At 50.6% G+C, this 15,989-nt stretch overlaps 1 protein-coding gene across 1 annotated transcript in view; it reads right to left on the minus strand.

Moving 5' to 3' along the window:
- Nucleotides 1-6,191: 6,191 nt before the first annotated feature.
- The window catches only part of LOC125947821 (uncharacterized), a 69,917-nt gene continuing 60,119 nt past the window's right edge, over nucleotides 6,192-15,989 (minus strand). Inside the window, exon 5 of the mRNA XM_049673250.1 lies at nucleotides 6,192-6,558. Coding sequence (XP_049529207.1) covers nucleotides 6,407-6,558 — 152 coding nt within the window. The 3' untranslated portion in view covers nucleotides 6,192-6,406. The remainder of the gene's footprint in view (nucleotides 6,559-15,989) is intronic.

Here is a 15,989-nt window from a genome sequence, read left to right on the forward strand (position 1 = left end):
AGGATTACCTCCGGGCTGAGGTCCCGCAGTCGGCGACTGTAGCGGTGGATAGGAGTGTCCACTTAAGGAATAGGTTGCGGGTTTGAACTGGGCGTTGCACTCAGCACAGGAGTTCCTGGCATCAGTGAGTACCCAGCACCTCCACCAGTGTCGCAGGACGCGAAGAACAGCACACAGGACGACGGCACAACAACAAACACAAGCTCTATATTCAAGGCCCAAGAAGAATTGGCCGCGCGAACTTTATCTTCTTCGGAGAGAGACATGCTTGTGCTCGTGTCCCTGATTTCGTTGTCTTCTTTGGTCTTGACGATATATATTGGGACGGGGTGTCAAATAGATAAAAAAGGGACAGTATTTATGTACAGGGATTCTTGGCAGAGATGGCCAAGATGGCTGAACACGCCCAGCGTTTCCCGGCGATCGTCGTCGTCTTCCTTAATGCAAGGAGGCGGCCCATAACATCTAACTGCCCTGGCGGGCTGAGCGCCGTCTCGGCGCAGACTAATTACACGAGGAGGCGACGGAAAAGTACGGCTTCAGTCGGGATACGTGCACGACGTCACGCGATGGCAGGGTAGATGGTGAAGAACTGTTCAGTGGGGTGATTTCATAGTTCACGTCACTAAGTTGCCGTAAAACCTTGTAAGGTCTGGTGTAACGCGATAAAAGCTTTTCGGAGAGACCGACGCGACGAGAAGGAGTCCAAAGAACCACAAGAGATCCCGGAGAAAAGCAGAGGTGCCGGTGGCTGCGGTCGTACCGGTCCTCTTGGCATAATTGTGAGTCGGATAGTCGCTCATGAGCTATCTGACGTGCCAGATGGGCTAGCGGAAGCATCGCGGGCATACTCCGTAGTATGTTGTAGAACAGCAGGTAGGAGCGTGTCAAAAGGCAATGCAGGGTGGGGGCCATACAGGTTAAACGGCGAAAAACCGGCGTTGTCGTGAGGGGAGGAGTTGTACGCGAACGTGGCGTATGGCAAAGCGCTGTCCCAGTCCCGATGATCGTCAGCCACGTAGATCGACAGCATATCGGTTAAGCTGTGGTTCAGCCTTTCGGTGAGCCAACGGGTCTGCGGGTGGTATGCAGTAGTGTGCTTTTGCTCCACAGAACAGCAACGAAGGAGGTCATCGACAACTTTTGACAAGAAGTAGCGGCCTCGGTCTGCGAGCAGTTGCCAAGGAGCACCATGACGAAGGATGACATCATGAAGAAGGAAATCGGCGACGTCAGTGGCGCAACTAGTCGGCAAAGCTCGCGTGATGGCAAAACGCGTAGCGTAGTCGGTCGCAACTGCGATCCACTTGTTCCCTGAAGCAGACGAAGGAAATGGACCGAGGAGGTGAAGACCGACGCGGTAGAATGGATCCTGGGGTATGTGAATAGGATGCAGGAGGCCTGCAGGTAATCCCGAGGACCGTTTACGTCGCTGACAAAGGTCACACGCAGCAACGTAGCGTCGAGCAGATCTTTACAAACCAGGCCAAAAAAACCGGCGCCACACGCGATCGTATGTGCGGGATACGCCAAGATAGCCAGCGGTCGGAGCATCGTGGAGTTCTTTGAGAACCGTAGCACGAAGATGCTTGGGGAGAACAAGCAGAAGCTCTGGGCCGTCGGGAGTGGTACTACGACGGTAAAGAATATCGTTGTGAAGCTCAAATAGACGAAGCGATGGGTCGGGCTGACGAGAATGGAGGCGGTCAATTATAAATCGTAACGTGTCGTCACTTTGCTGTTCAGCGCGTATGTTGGCCAGAACTGCAATAGCCATGACGAAGTCACCGGTATCACGTTCGGCGGTGTCGAGAGGGTCGACAGGGTAGCGGGATAAACAGTCAGCATCTTGGTGCATCCGGCCAGATTTGTAGAGCACGTCAAAGGTGTACTCCTGTAGTCGTAACGCCCAGCCACCAAGCCTTCCTATAGGATCTTTCAGCGACGAGAGCTAGCAAAGGGCATGGTGGTCCGTGACGACGGAAAACGTTCGGCCGTACAAATAAGGGCGGAATTTCGCCACAGCCCAGACCAAAGCGAGGCATTCGCGCTCAGTTATTGAATAATTCCACTCCGACGACGAGAGAAGGCGGCTGGCGTAGGCAATGACACGGTCCTGGTCGCTCTGGCGTTGGGCGAGTACTGCACCTATGACGTGGCCACTAGTGTCGGTGCGAACTTCTGTAGCGGCCGACGGGTCTTAATGCGCTAAAATGGGCGGTAAAGTCAGTAAACTGACAAGGGTGGTGAATGCGGCAGCTTGTGCATGACCCCAGGAAAATGAGATGTCCTTCTTGAGCAGGTCAGTAAGCGGCCGGGAAATGTCGGCAAAATTCGTGACAGAGCGGCGGAAGTAGGAACACAAGCCGACAAAGCTCCGTACATCGCTAACTGAGCGAGGAACACGAAAGTCTCAGACGGCAAGCACCTTGTCGGGGTCAGGTTGGACACCGCTAGCACTAACAAGGTAACCGAGAATGGTGATGTGACGACGAGCGAAACGACACTTGGATGAGTTAAGTTATAGGCCAGCGCGGCGAAACACATCAAGAATGGCCGACAGGCGGGCTAGGTGGTCCTCAAAAGTAGGAGAAAAGACAATCACGCCATCTAGATAAAATAAACACGTAGACCACTTATAGCCCCGAAAGAGAGAATCCATCATTCGCTCGAAGGTCGAGGGGGCATTACACCATCCAAAAGGCATAACCTTCAATTGGTAAAGTCCATCCGGTGTGATGAACGCAGTCTTTTCACGGTCCATGGCATCAATGGTAATCTGCCAGTATCCGGAGCGTAGGTCGTTGGAGGAATAGTACGTGGCGCTGTGGAGGCAGTCCAAGGCGTCATCGATTCGGGGCAGGGGGTAGAAGTCCTTGCGTGTGATGTTGTTCAAGTGTCGGTAGTCAACGCAAAGGTGCCAGCTGTTGTCTTTCTTTTTTACTAGCACCACAGTGGACGCCCACGGACTGGAAGAAGGTTCGATAACGCCTTTTGTGAGCATTTTCTCAACTTCGCCTTGGATCACACGACGTTCGGCGAGGGAGACACGATAGGGACGACGACGGACAGGGCTCGGGTCCCCCTTGTCGATGCGATGTTGGACAACAGACGTTTGGCTGAGAGAACGATCGTCGAAGTCGAAAATGTCGTGGTAAGGCTCCAGGAGGCGGCGAAGGTCAGTAGCTTGATCAGAAGGAAGGTCATCAGGGATCATGCCGACAAAGACATCGCGCGGCGAACTGCTTGTGGTGCAAAGGGAGGACGAACTGGAGGAACTGGTGGGATCCAACGCACAAATCTCACAGTCTTCAGCAGCAGTGGTGGCGGCGAGTGACATGCCTGCCGGAATCAGTTGAGGATAGGCGCTGATGTTTAAAATAGGAATGGCGATGCGGTTGCCGGTGACAGTCCCGAGGGTGTTAGGCATGGCGACGTTCTTGGCGAGCAGAACGTCCGTTACCGGGGATAGCACGTAATTGCCATCAGTGACAAGAGGGCTCGAGACCATGGCGATACACATGGCGGCGTGCGGGGGCATGCGCACATAGTCAAGAGAGCAGAGACGGGCCGAAGGCGTGGTTGGGGCATCGGCTGCGTGAGGTAGTTCGAGCTGCAGGAGGCCAGTTGCACAGTCAATTAGGGTAAAATGAGTTGCGACAAAGTGCAGACAGAGAATAACGTCGTACGGACATTGTTCAAGAACGGCAAATAAAACAGTAGTTGGGTGACTGGAGATTGTGACGCGGGCGGTGCCCATGCCAAGGATGGTGGGAGTTCCTCCATCGGCCACTCTTACAACGTGGGAAACAGCAGGTGTGACCACCTTCTTTAGGCGACGGCGAAGACAGAAATATAAGCCCCGGTGTCGACAAGTGCAGAAATTGTCACGCCATCAACGTCAACGTCCACACAGCGTCGAGTCGGCAGAGTAACTAGAGGGTTTTGGGGCAGAGTCGTAGATGCAGCGTTACCTCCGGGCGCTGCATCGTTTAGTTTTATGCAGTGAAGGAGCCACTGTTGCTCGGCGACGGGGCGCGGCGAGGTGGCAGGGAGCGGGAGGACGGACGGCGGTATGGTTGCGAACGCGACTGGTGACCTCTAGGTGATGGCGAGCGGCTGGACTATGCCGTGGCAGCGTCAGGATTCTAGGGGTGTGTCGCAGATAGTGGCTAAAGAGGGCTGCGATCAAGGCGGCGAGCATGGCCAAAGGATGGAGTACGTGGCGGGAACGACCAGCCGTTGTGACAGTAGCGAGCGACGTGCCCGACACGGCGGCAGTGAAAGCAGATAGGCTGATCGTCTTCAGTTCGCCACTCAGCAGGGTTTCGCGATCGTGGAGCGAACCGTGGATAACGAGGGAACGATGTCGGGGCCCCGGAAGCGGGTGTAGGGCTGACAACGGCGCAAGCAGCGTGAACCCCGAGATTTGTGAGTTCGTTTCGCACGATTGCTTGGACGAGTGAAACCGCCGGGTGCGCTCGAGTCGCCGGCGTTAGAGCTGGTAAAGAGGCTAGCGGGAGCCATTGTCTCGATTTCACGGCGGACAGTCCTCGTGAATTCGGCCGACGGCGGCGAAAGGTTAGATTGCGGCCGCTCTTCACACGAAGGCGTTGCAGCGGTGTTGGGAAGCCGGGCGAATGGTCGTTCAATACGGCGGCTCTTAGCCTGCTCGAAGCGCTGACACTCCTCGATCATGACATCGACGGTAGCACAATTTCTGCACATCAGCAGATTGAATGCGTCGTCCGCTATCCCTTTCAGGACGTGGCCAACCTTGTCAGACTCTGGCATGTTACTGTCAGCTTTACGGCACAGCGCCAGTACATCCTGTATGTAAGACAAATATTATTCCGTGGGCGTCTGGGCACGAGTTGACAGCTGTTGCTTCGCAGCGATTTTTCGACTGGACGCCTTACCGAACAGGTCACGGAGCTTTTGTTTGAATGTATCCCAGCTCCCAAAGTCGGCCTCGTGATTGTTATACCATAACATCGCCGTTCCACTGAGATACAACACCACATTGGCCAGCATGACTGTCAGGTCCCAGTGGTTGGAGTCGCTCACCCGTTCGTATAGCGTGAGGCATTCCTCAACGTCGATACCATCGGTGCCGTTGAACGTTCCAGGGTCTCGGGGTTGGACTGTTACAATCGGTGTCCGCGGCGCAGAAGCAGATTCCGGTTGCTGTGCAATGGTGGTCGCAACGCAGCGCCGACCGCTTCGGAGCTCCGTCGTCTGGCGAGAATACCCCGAACCTCCCACCAATGTGTGACGGGGCGTCAAATAGATAAAAAAGGGCCAGTATTTATGTACAGGAATTGTTGGCAGAGGAGGCAGCCCGTAAAAATTTATATATATATATATATATATATATATATATATATTTCAAGACGACGGCGTGGAATAAGCGGTTCAGAGTAACGCTTTTCTCATGTCGTCTCCCTTATCTTATAGTCATTGTCTTAGTGTTGTTAGAGCTGAATATTTATGTGAAGTTTACACCAACTAATTTTTGGTGTCTAACAGTTCTCCCTACCGTGCTCCCTACCGTGCTATGGGAGTTGCTCTTCTCTAACGTCAGCCGTGGTCCGAAAGGAATGCACGCCAAGACACCTAGACAAACCACGCAGAAAGTCCGCCAGGGCCGCCAGGACTCATTTTAGATGAGAATATACATAATATAGCCTAGCACCCGACCGGAAAACTAAAACTCCTTCACCCACTAAAAAAAACTGAATGGTTTGCAGCGGTTCCAACATTTGCACATAGTAGCCCTACCTCCCGCTTACGAACTGGATGCTATACCACTACGTCGCCCGCCTTTTTATAAGACGAGTAAAAGCATCCCCCAGGCCAGGCACCTCGCATCCAGGGGGTGCGCTGCCTGGGGGAGGTCGTGCAGAGCATTGTGTTTGCCGTACCATAAACTTGAAAAACAAAACACCACTCACATCTTAACACCACACCTCACCCTCCATCCTGGGCACATGATTCATCCATTCATCGATCCCTGCATCCGACCGTCCGTCCATTACAACGCGAAAGAAACTCTACAACAAAACGTTCAATCTGCTGGGATGTATGCAGATCTTCCAGAGTAACATAAGTACTATGCGTACTATTTATTCGCTTGTACTCGTGATACATTGACCATTTTAGGTGATCTAACTTATACAGAGGCAAGGTACTAACAATGAATAGCTTGGTGCGTGTGAAATTTTATTATCAGTGAAAGATTTTCTTTTACCAGCGCAAAACTTAAGCATTGTGCCTGCTGTGTTCGTTAGAATTTTTATTTAAAACTTTTCGAACTTCCGAATACGAGCATGAACTCTTCCTCTTATCTGCAAATGTCAATATTGGGGAAAATTTTGTTTGATAAAATTGGCCAACGGCCAGTTCTTCAGCACCCGTTTAACGGTAAGCAGTTATTGTTGTACACATCCTGTGAGGGTTGACGCATATACATCGTACAGTAATTGTATTCCTCGTTGCACCGTGTCAAGTTTTTATGAACGCTTCCAGACCACACGTACATTTCGCATTGATACACACCTGTAAAAAATGAATATAGATCTGTTATTAAACATGCTCAATGCTACCTGCGTCCCTTTATGGGTACAATCAACGCACAAGAGATTGACCCGCCGGGGTGGCTCAGTCAGCTAAGGCGTTGCGCTGCTGAGCAGTAGGTCGCGGGATCGAATCCCGGCCCCGGCGGCCGCATTTCGATGGAGGCGAACTGCAAAAACGACCGTGTTCTTGCGTTGTAGTGCACGTTAAATAACCCCAGAAAGAAGAAGAACAAGAGATTGACATTTTTTTAGAATAGAAGACATTGACCGATGACTACGACACTTCCTAATGACAAATTTGAGCGCAGCTATATACGTGTTTTAATTTCGTGACATATTGAGGCAAATAACTCGAGAAAGACATGTAGCAGAGTCGGCAATCGTCAAAAATCTGGCTGGCCTACGGGTCAAGCGCGTCGGCTTTTATACATGACTCGCCGAAGGTTACACTGTAATCGCTGGTGCCGGTTGGCTTCCAGAAAGTACTACACAATTCGCGTCACGCATACAGATTACAAAACACTCGCAGGCCATGACAATCGAAACAAGTAGGAATGAGACCAAATTATGCAAACCAACAAGCGCGGGCGACAGCGGGCGCGAGCAGACGATAGTACAAAACGAGCGGTCCGGCTGAAACTAGTTACGAGTACGCAACGAGGGGTCGCGCGGGTCCACATAAGTCCGCATGAAACCAGTTTCCCGCGCGCACCTCACTGAAGAGCCCTCTCCATGACGTGGGCCGCTCTCATTGGTATCCGCCGTTCGACCTTTCACCTTTCGCTGTTGTGCTCGTTCGCTCGGCTACGCCGTCGCTGACGTTCGCCACAGGAAAGGGCAATTAAAAGCTGAGCTCTAAAATATAATCTGGCGTGTTACGTGCCAACACTACGATTTGATTATGAGGCCTGCTGTACGTAACTCCTGAAAATTTCGATCACCTGGGATTCCTTAACGTGCATCCAATGCACAGTACGCGGGCGTTTTTTTTTTTTGTATTTCAGCACCATCAAAATTCAGCCGCCCTGGCCAGGCGGCTGCAATTGAATCGTCTGAACCGCATCTCATCGTCTGCGCCTGCGCACGCTGCGTTTGCAGGCACCTTAACTAGATGGCGGCACCATGCTGCCGGCGACTAAGTCTCTTAGCGGAGGCTGGGGTTCGCGTTGATTGCGCGCGTCGTCTGAATCGCATCTCGTCGTCTGCGGGGCGTGTTTGATTATTTTCTTCAGCCGGTTGCGAAGGTTAGCGCTCATTGCCGATAAATGCGCCTCAGTGTTTATAAGAGCAGACAAAGAAACACCGTCGACTTGCACGTCAAGAAGCTTCAGATGAGTGGGCTGCGTCAGTAGAGGATTTACCAGCGCATGGTGCAATGCAGCGTCACCTCGAGGCGCTGCATCGTCTAGGTTTCCGGCTGGGAGCGTCCGTAGGGAGTCGGCGAATATGTGCGACAGGGCTGGGGCGAGCGAGATTGTCGGCGTTGGGGCGAAGGCGAACATGAATAGGGGCAGCTCGGAACAGGAAGATTCAGTGGTGGCGTTATCGGGCCGTGTGGCCTAGGGACGAGAAGGACCGCTTGGGCGAGAGTTGGCAGTATAAGTGGTCCGACTCCAGCGACTGCGACAGTGGCAAGAAGTGTGCCCAATTCGACGGCAGTGAAAATATATGGGCTTGTCGTCAGCAGTGCACCATTCAGATGGGTTGCGGAAACGTAGTGGGTAATAAGATGTGGGACGCGGCAGAATCGAAGAATATGGGTGGCCATCAGGGTGATGGGCTGGGCAGACGGTATGAACACCGTCTGCTCAGCCCATTACCGAACACCGAACCCCGACAGCCCATCACCGAACACCGACTGCCGGTCATTGGAGGAGCTGGACTCGAAGGCAGCCGGACAGGCAGCCTCATTCTCTCGCCGGACGATCCTGGTAACAACGCCAGTGTTGTTAGGATGAGAAGCGTCGGTACAGGAAGGTGCGACTGGGGTGTTTGACAGACGGGCGAAGTGCATGCCGATGCGTCGGCTTTATGTGAGTTCCAGGCGGCGGCACTCTTTTATAACTACATCCACCGTCGCCACGTTATTGAAAACGAGCAAGTTAAAGCCTCATCGGCAATGCCTTTGAGAATGTGGGAATCCTTGTCTGGCTCAGTCATGTGTGCGTCAACTTTGCGGCATAGAGCCAAGATGTCTTGAATGTACGCGACGTAGAGCTCTGTTGAAGTCTGCACACGGCCGAGTAATGCTTTCTTCGCGGCAAGTTGGTAACCATAGGGGTTGCCGAACAAGTCTCGCAGCTTTTGCTTAAGCGAATCCCAACTGGTGAGTTCATGTTCGTGTGTCCGAAACCAAACTCGAGGTGTGCCACCGAGGTAAAAGACTACGTTGGCGAGCATGATTGTAGGGTCCCACCAGTTATTGGTGCTGACACGTGCGTACACGCTGATCTAGTCCTCGATGGCATCCCCATCTTTTCCCGAGAATACGCCAGGATTACGGGGAGCGGAGAGAACGATGTAGGTCTTCGAAGTGGCAGCAGGTGTCGGAGCCGGCTGAGTCCAGCTGTTGTCGCCAGGAGCCATGACGGAGAGCTCGACGTACCGTTCTATGCGAAGCTCCGTGATGAGGTACAGGGAACGTCCACCTCCACCAAATTTGTTACGTAGCTAGAAGCAGACGAGAAGCTATATACAAGTGTATTTACAAACAAATACGCCACACTTGGCCAAGAGGCAACAGCCTGCTCTAACATCTAATCGTCGTCATCGTCTTCACACTGCTCGCCTCTTCGTCATCGTAAATACCGGTCCGTAGAAATATGCTAAATGGCAGTGAAAAATTGAAATAAATGAGCCGTAATGTTTGAGGATGGAAATTTTAACGCACCTTTAACATTGCCACACCCTGCAACATGTGCTACATAATTAGAAAGCCGAAGACGCGCGCTAGTTCACGTGCCATGCGCCGACAACTGCTTTGACGGGCGCCAGCGAAGAAGCAGACGAAGATCCTCCGATCCACGTGCAGGTGCTTGAGTTTTTGCGTTTGATCAGCTGGCGGTCAGAGACTCGAACTTAACGCTTCCGGTCGCCTGTTCTCCTAGAATGCGACATTTATGGTGGAGGTGCTGTGTAGCCTCGACCTGTGTAACAGACCCCTCCTAGCAGCAAGAACATCAGCGCCATACCGGAGCTTACATCAGTGCACTGTGCCAGCCGGAGAATTCGGGGACTGGCCCCTGGGATTGTACCGTCATCCGGGAGCGCAATGGCTACGGTGGAAGGTACGGCAACAGTACCAACTCATTTAACGCTGCACAACCCGCCATTTATGAACCCACCTTTATGAAGACATGGAAGACTGGCTGGACGAGTTTGAGCGAGTAGCAGATTGCAACGAGTATGATGACCGAGCAAAATTACAGAATGCGTATTTCAGCCTCGAGAACGGCGCTCGCACCTGGTTCCAGAACTGCGAAGAAGCCCTGACACCATGGCGTGAGTTACGTCGGCGGCTCTTGGACACCTACTCGAGCCCCGATCGCCGAGAGCGAGCAGAACGGGCCCTCCCATCACGCTCTCAGAAGCCCAATGCAAGTGTTCTGATGTACGTTGAACATATGGCACGTCTCTTCAGGCGAGCCGACCCTAGCAAGCCGAAAGACAAGAAGCTCCGTCATTTGATGCGGGGTGTCAAAGAACAGCTCTGTGGTGGGCTTGTTCGTAACCCGCCGAGGACGGTTACCGAGTTCCTCGCAGAAGGAAAAGGCGCTGCAGCAGCGGTCGAACCAGTATGACCGGCAAGTCAACTCCCAACCAACAACCGTTGGTCTGGGAGCTTTCGCGACTGACATTGAAGCGTTCCGCGAGCTAATGCAATCGGTAGTCCGCGACCAGCTGCAACAGCTGCACCGGGAGCAGCAGCCTACGGTTAACTGCATCGGCTACATCGTGCGTGACGAAGTGCAGCATGCACTCGGGGTATTAAAGCGAAAAACTATTTTTTTAGTTACTTGTTCAATATGTGAAGCCCAGTGCAGCGACGAGTAACGACTTTATTTATGGCTACTAATTTGTTGAAGTTGTGAGGCTCAGAGGTACAATGTGCACTTCGTAGTAGTCGTTTTTCGGTTAGAAAGAAATACTATATACTTGGTCTTTTTGGAGTTGAAAACAAGCTTGTTAGTTTCAAACCATGCTAATGTATTCTGCAGCTCACTTTGAGCGATTTCTTCTGCTTCCTGTAGTGACTGTCGTGGAATTATTAGCGCTGTATCATCCGCGTATAAGCTAGAGTGAGAAAATTGGCCGCAAGTATACACTGGCTCGATTCCGGCCACAAGTTAGTAACCCTTTCTTAGAATAGAAAATTGATGATACAGACATCGCCACAAAATCGGCTATGGGGAAGCAGCACTTGAGTTTAAAGATCACAACGTAGTTTAATTATAGCCTTTCGGCTGTAAAGCGCTGGAAATATTAGATGGCACTTGTGGCTTGAACTAGAGCACTGCACGGGCCGATTTTTGCGGCCCGGGCCCGGCCCGGCCCGTTTTCACATTGGGCGGCCCGCCCGAGCCCAAACAAAACTTTTATGGCGAGAACCGGGCTCGGCCCGGGCCCGGAAATAATCTACGTTACCCGCCCGGCCCGGCCCGCCACCCTTTTACCTTAAGCCCGAGCCCGGCCCGAGCCCGACTCGAAACCGGCCCGAACCCGGCCCGAGACTGAAAAATACATGTTTTTCAGAGTTGAGAAGCCCGAGAATAACTCGCAGAAAGCCCGAGCCCGGCCCGGGCCCGCGTCAAAAAACCCGAGCCCGGCCCGGGCCCGAGTCAAAGAGCACACGCCGTGCCCGAGCCCGGCCCGGGCCCGTGAAAAAACTCCTCTACCCGGCCCAGCCCGGCCCACGGGCCGGGCCGGGCTCGGGCTTTCGGGTAAGCCCGAGCCCGTGCAGTGCTCTAGCTTGAACACAATCGCTGTTTCCAGACAATTGAACCCACGTATATTGATGATTTTTGTGCACCCTCTTAGAAATGGGGTGGAGTCACCTAAGCGGCGCGAGTTTATCATGTATACTTTTGATTCCCACATTTTTTATACATTACAATCGATCTTTTTTTTCTCTCTCTCAACATTTCTATATCTGCGTTATATCGCTACATATGCATTTATACAGATCCGGTTGTATCAATCTCTTCATTGTTTTTTTACCACCGATACTCTAAAAGGCTCTTGATTATCTCGACTGCTGTCCGGTTGATGCTTCCATTGACTTTGAATCCAAGCCCTTCTAGAAGGCGTACTTCCCCTACGGGTCTCACTGGGCGAATACCTTGGGATTTCATTATGATGTGGAGAGTGGTCTCCGAATTTTGCTGGAGCTGATACACGCCTCATCTTCTCGCCAATAGTGGCTCCGGTACGTTTTTGCTCTTAGGCAACCAGCTCGCGCCTTAAAGAGACGGTACTCGCCTTTGTATTACCGTACATATTTTCCCTTATAATTTCTTTCTTCCCATTCTTTTAATTCTCCAAGGTCTTTATTGTTTCCTTTATTTGCATCCAATTTAATGTCTCTGTTTCTCTCACTTTCTTTTTGATAATGCCTGGTTGTCTATTTGCACTTTCATTACCCAGTACTTGGTTGCCAACTTTCTTGACCTCGTCCTTATTTCCGTGTCCACGTTTTTCAGATGCAGATACTTGGTCACTTTAGCCGCCCATTTATTTTCATCTGTGTTGCTGAGTCTTTCTTCAAACATAATTTTGCGCTTCGCTTCTCTGACTTCAAAAAAGGCCCAACACGTGTCACCCTGCAGTGCCTCATTTGTAGCTTTACAGTGGGCTGCCGATGCCAGCCGCCCTGCCAACCTTTGGCTGACTTGCAAACCCGACAAGATATGTAATTTTAAGGACAGAATGGCATTTACGAACATTATACTGACTCCACAGCTCTTTTCTAGATTCCAGGCGCAACCTCATATTAATTGTAGCCTCAAATTGCGCTGTTTCATTATTACTGCATGCCGCTACACCTTTATTTTCACATTATCTTGAGGGGTGCTTGAGTAAGTATTTCCTTTGTTTATGTATACGCCGAGATACTTGTATTGTTTGACTATGGGTATGACTTCCTGTTGAATTGGCACATCGTAATTATTCGTCTCTTCATTAAACATAAAAATTCATGATTTCTGAGTGTTATACTTAAAGCCCAGATTTGTCGCTGCGTTGCCACACATATTGGGAAGTTTCTGTAAATATCTTCCATGGTTCGCTAGTAGCACTGTGTCGTGCATATACATCAGTCCAGGTACCTTCAGTTGCACGTTTTGCCCGTTACGAATGTAAGACACATCCAACCCTAATTGACTGGTTACCAGTCATATTTCTATGCACTTTCTAAGCGCGGAGAACAATGGAGACAGAGAACATCCTTGCTTCAGTAATTGTTGAATTCCAACCACTTCATTGCATTTTAGACCTGCCTATACAACTTGTATTCGGTTGTTTCTATATATCTCCCTCGGCAGCTACAGGAAATCATCATTTATGCCTTTGTGCTTGAGAATATTCCATAATAATTCTATGTCTACGTTTTTGTAGGCTTCCTTAATATCTAGAAATGCTGTCCGTGAAGGTCTATTTTGAGCTAGTGAAATATCTATGCACGGAGTGAATACAAATGTGCTAACTTCTAAGCGTCTGCCTGGTCTGAATCCATTCTGTAGTTTCCCCAGTGTATCATTACTGTGGACCCACTTCGACGTTTCTAATTTTGTCTTGTATTTCCATTCTGCATACAGCATAACGGGCGTTACACTAACTAGCCTGTACGCGGTCGCCTTATCCTTATCACCTTTGCCTTTCTAGATGAGGTTCATCTTGCTTTAATGCCATTCAGCCGGAATTTTCTTTGTTTTATTCATTTGCTCCTTGACATTAGTCAGTAGTGCCAAGCTGTTAAAACCCAGGTGTTTGATGAGCTGTACTGGGATTTAATCAGGCACCGCATCCGTGGTATCAGGGGCATTTTATTTTTCGGCTTTCCAGTAAATGTTTATATTCTAATTTTGTTATGTTGCAGCCTTCGCTTTTGTTGCTGGATCTGTTTGAGCAGGACCTATGATTTCTTTCTTGCAGAACTTATCCCTAATAACATCTATGATGTATCGCAGCGCATCGTCTCCTTCGAAGATGTTACCGTATTCATCTCTTATAGCCATTGAATATTTTTTTTAGCTCCGAGTGCTTTTACATGCTGCCATAAACTTTTTGGTTTGCTTTTGTCACTTATCTTCGTCACAAAGATAATGTTCAATAGCCTGGCAAGGGAACAAGAATTCAGGATCACCAGTAGGCCTCTAGAGTCTACAAATGAATACGTTTATCGAGGTCAATTGCTCACAGGGGCCACTGATCATGAGAAGGAAATTCAGAGAAGAAAAAAATTGGGGTAGTAGCATACGACAGACATTACCAAATCCTGACTGGGAGCTCACCACTGTAGTTGAAAAGAAAAGTGTACAATCATTGCATTGTACCGATTCTAATATATGGGGCAGAAACTAGGAGGTTAACAAAGAAGCTCGAGAACAACTTAAGGACCGCGCAAAGAGCGATGGAACAAAAAATGTTATACCTAACGTTAAGATATAGGAAGAGATCGGTGTGGATCAGAGAAAAAACGGGATAACCGATATTCTAGTTGACATTAGGCGGAAAAAATGGAGCTGGGACGGTCATGTGATGCGTAGGATGAATAATCGGTGGACCATTATAGCTACAGAATGGATACCAAGAGAAGGGAAGCGCAGTCGAGGACGGCAGAAAACTAGGTGAGGTGATGAAGTCAGGAAATTTGCAGGCGCATGTTGGAATCAGCTAGCGCAAGACAGGGGTAATTGGAGAACACAGGGCGAGACCTTAGTCCAGGGGCGGTATTCTGTAAGAGTCCAATTAGTGAACTGCCTATTTAGGCTGTCACTGATTGGACTCTTACAGAATACTGGCCCTGCAGTGGACATAAATATAGGCTGATGATGATGATGAACAAACCACCTACAAATATGATAGCGTCGAACTGTAATTTTAATATACAAGAGAAAGAGAGAACAAACTTTCTTGAAAACTGGTCCGGCAGTTTTGCTTCGGGGCGAGACAGGGGAAAGGGGGATTAACCCCTGTCCCGTCCCACCCTCCGTTGATGGTGATGGCAATAGTGGTACCTCAGGTGATGGCTCGAAGTCCTTGGACTCGAGCGGTATCTTCGGCTTGCCGGACGGCCCAAAGATGGCGGGCCAGCTCGTTGCTGGGGCCTGCCGCCTCCCAGCGGCAGCGACGTAGACGGAGGCGATCCACCGCGGCGACGATTGAGCTCGAGGTTTCTCCCTGTATAACGTCCGCCGCAACGCGAGCAGCGGCAGTGATATTCTCTTTTCCGGCACATTCCCAAAGCATGTGTCACAGCGAGACAATATAATTCTGTTACGCGGAAACTTGGAACATATGCTCTGGCGGTGCCCCGCTTTACGCGACGTCGACGGCGTCACGTCGTCCAAATGGGAGGCTGCCCTAAGCAGCCCCGATCTTGAAGCACAGCTATGGGCTGTCCATCGGGCCCGCGACGCAGCAGAGAGACTCGGCCTTTCTGTACCGACGTGGGGGCGGCCCGCTACGTGCTGACGCGCGTTCAGAGGGACCGTAATAAAGTTTTATCCTACCATACCATCCTACGCGGAAACTCAAACACAAACCCTTTTTCCGGCTACCTTTTTGAGGTTTGTCTTAGTGGGAGCGGCGCTCCCCGCGCGGTTTCTTGCAACACGCCTCCGCGGCAGCGGCGGATCCCGCCGTGTGGCGGAAAAAAAAAAATCATAAAGGTCTCCTTCGTGCATAGCGTAAGCCGCCAGCGTTCGCAGGTAAACATTACGGTTACGTGCGCTGCAGTTGCCAGTAAGCGTGAGAAGCAGTCACGGATCTTCGAATGCTATCGCGGTATACAGTCTCAAAGGCCAAGCTTAAGCGTCCTTTAAGTTTTGGCGCCCCCTTTCCAACGTGGCGGTGACAAATGGTCACTTTGCCTGCTGGATTAAATCTGGTATCCTATACATGCTCTTCATTCTAACGCTTTTCTTTACAACTTTGTAATCTTCTTTCTTTTAATGAAAACTTCTTTGTCTATCTTGTATCGCTACCTATGCCTATAACAGATCCGGTCGCATCCATCTCTTCCCTAAGTTTGCCCCTCCAATACTCTGTCTCTTGTTTATTTCGACTGCTCACCGGTTGATGCTTCCGTCCACTTTAAATCCAAGGCCTTCTGCCAGGTTTACGTTATTCACGGGTCTCACCGGGATTAATCCCTTCTCATTCCATTAGGATGCGCTGAGTGGTTGCAACATA

The sequence above is a fragment of the Dermacentor silvarum genome, chromosome 8, assembly GCF_013339745.2.
Source record: "Dermacentor silvarum isolate Dsil-2018 chromosome 8, BIME_Dsil_1.4, whole genome shotgun sequence".
Lineage (NCBI taxonomy): Eukaryota > Metazoa > Arthropoda > Arachnida > Ixodida > Ixodidae > Dermacentor > Dermacentor silvarum.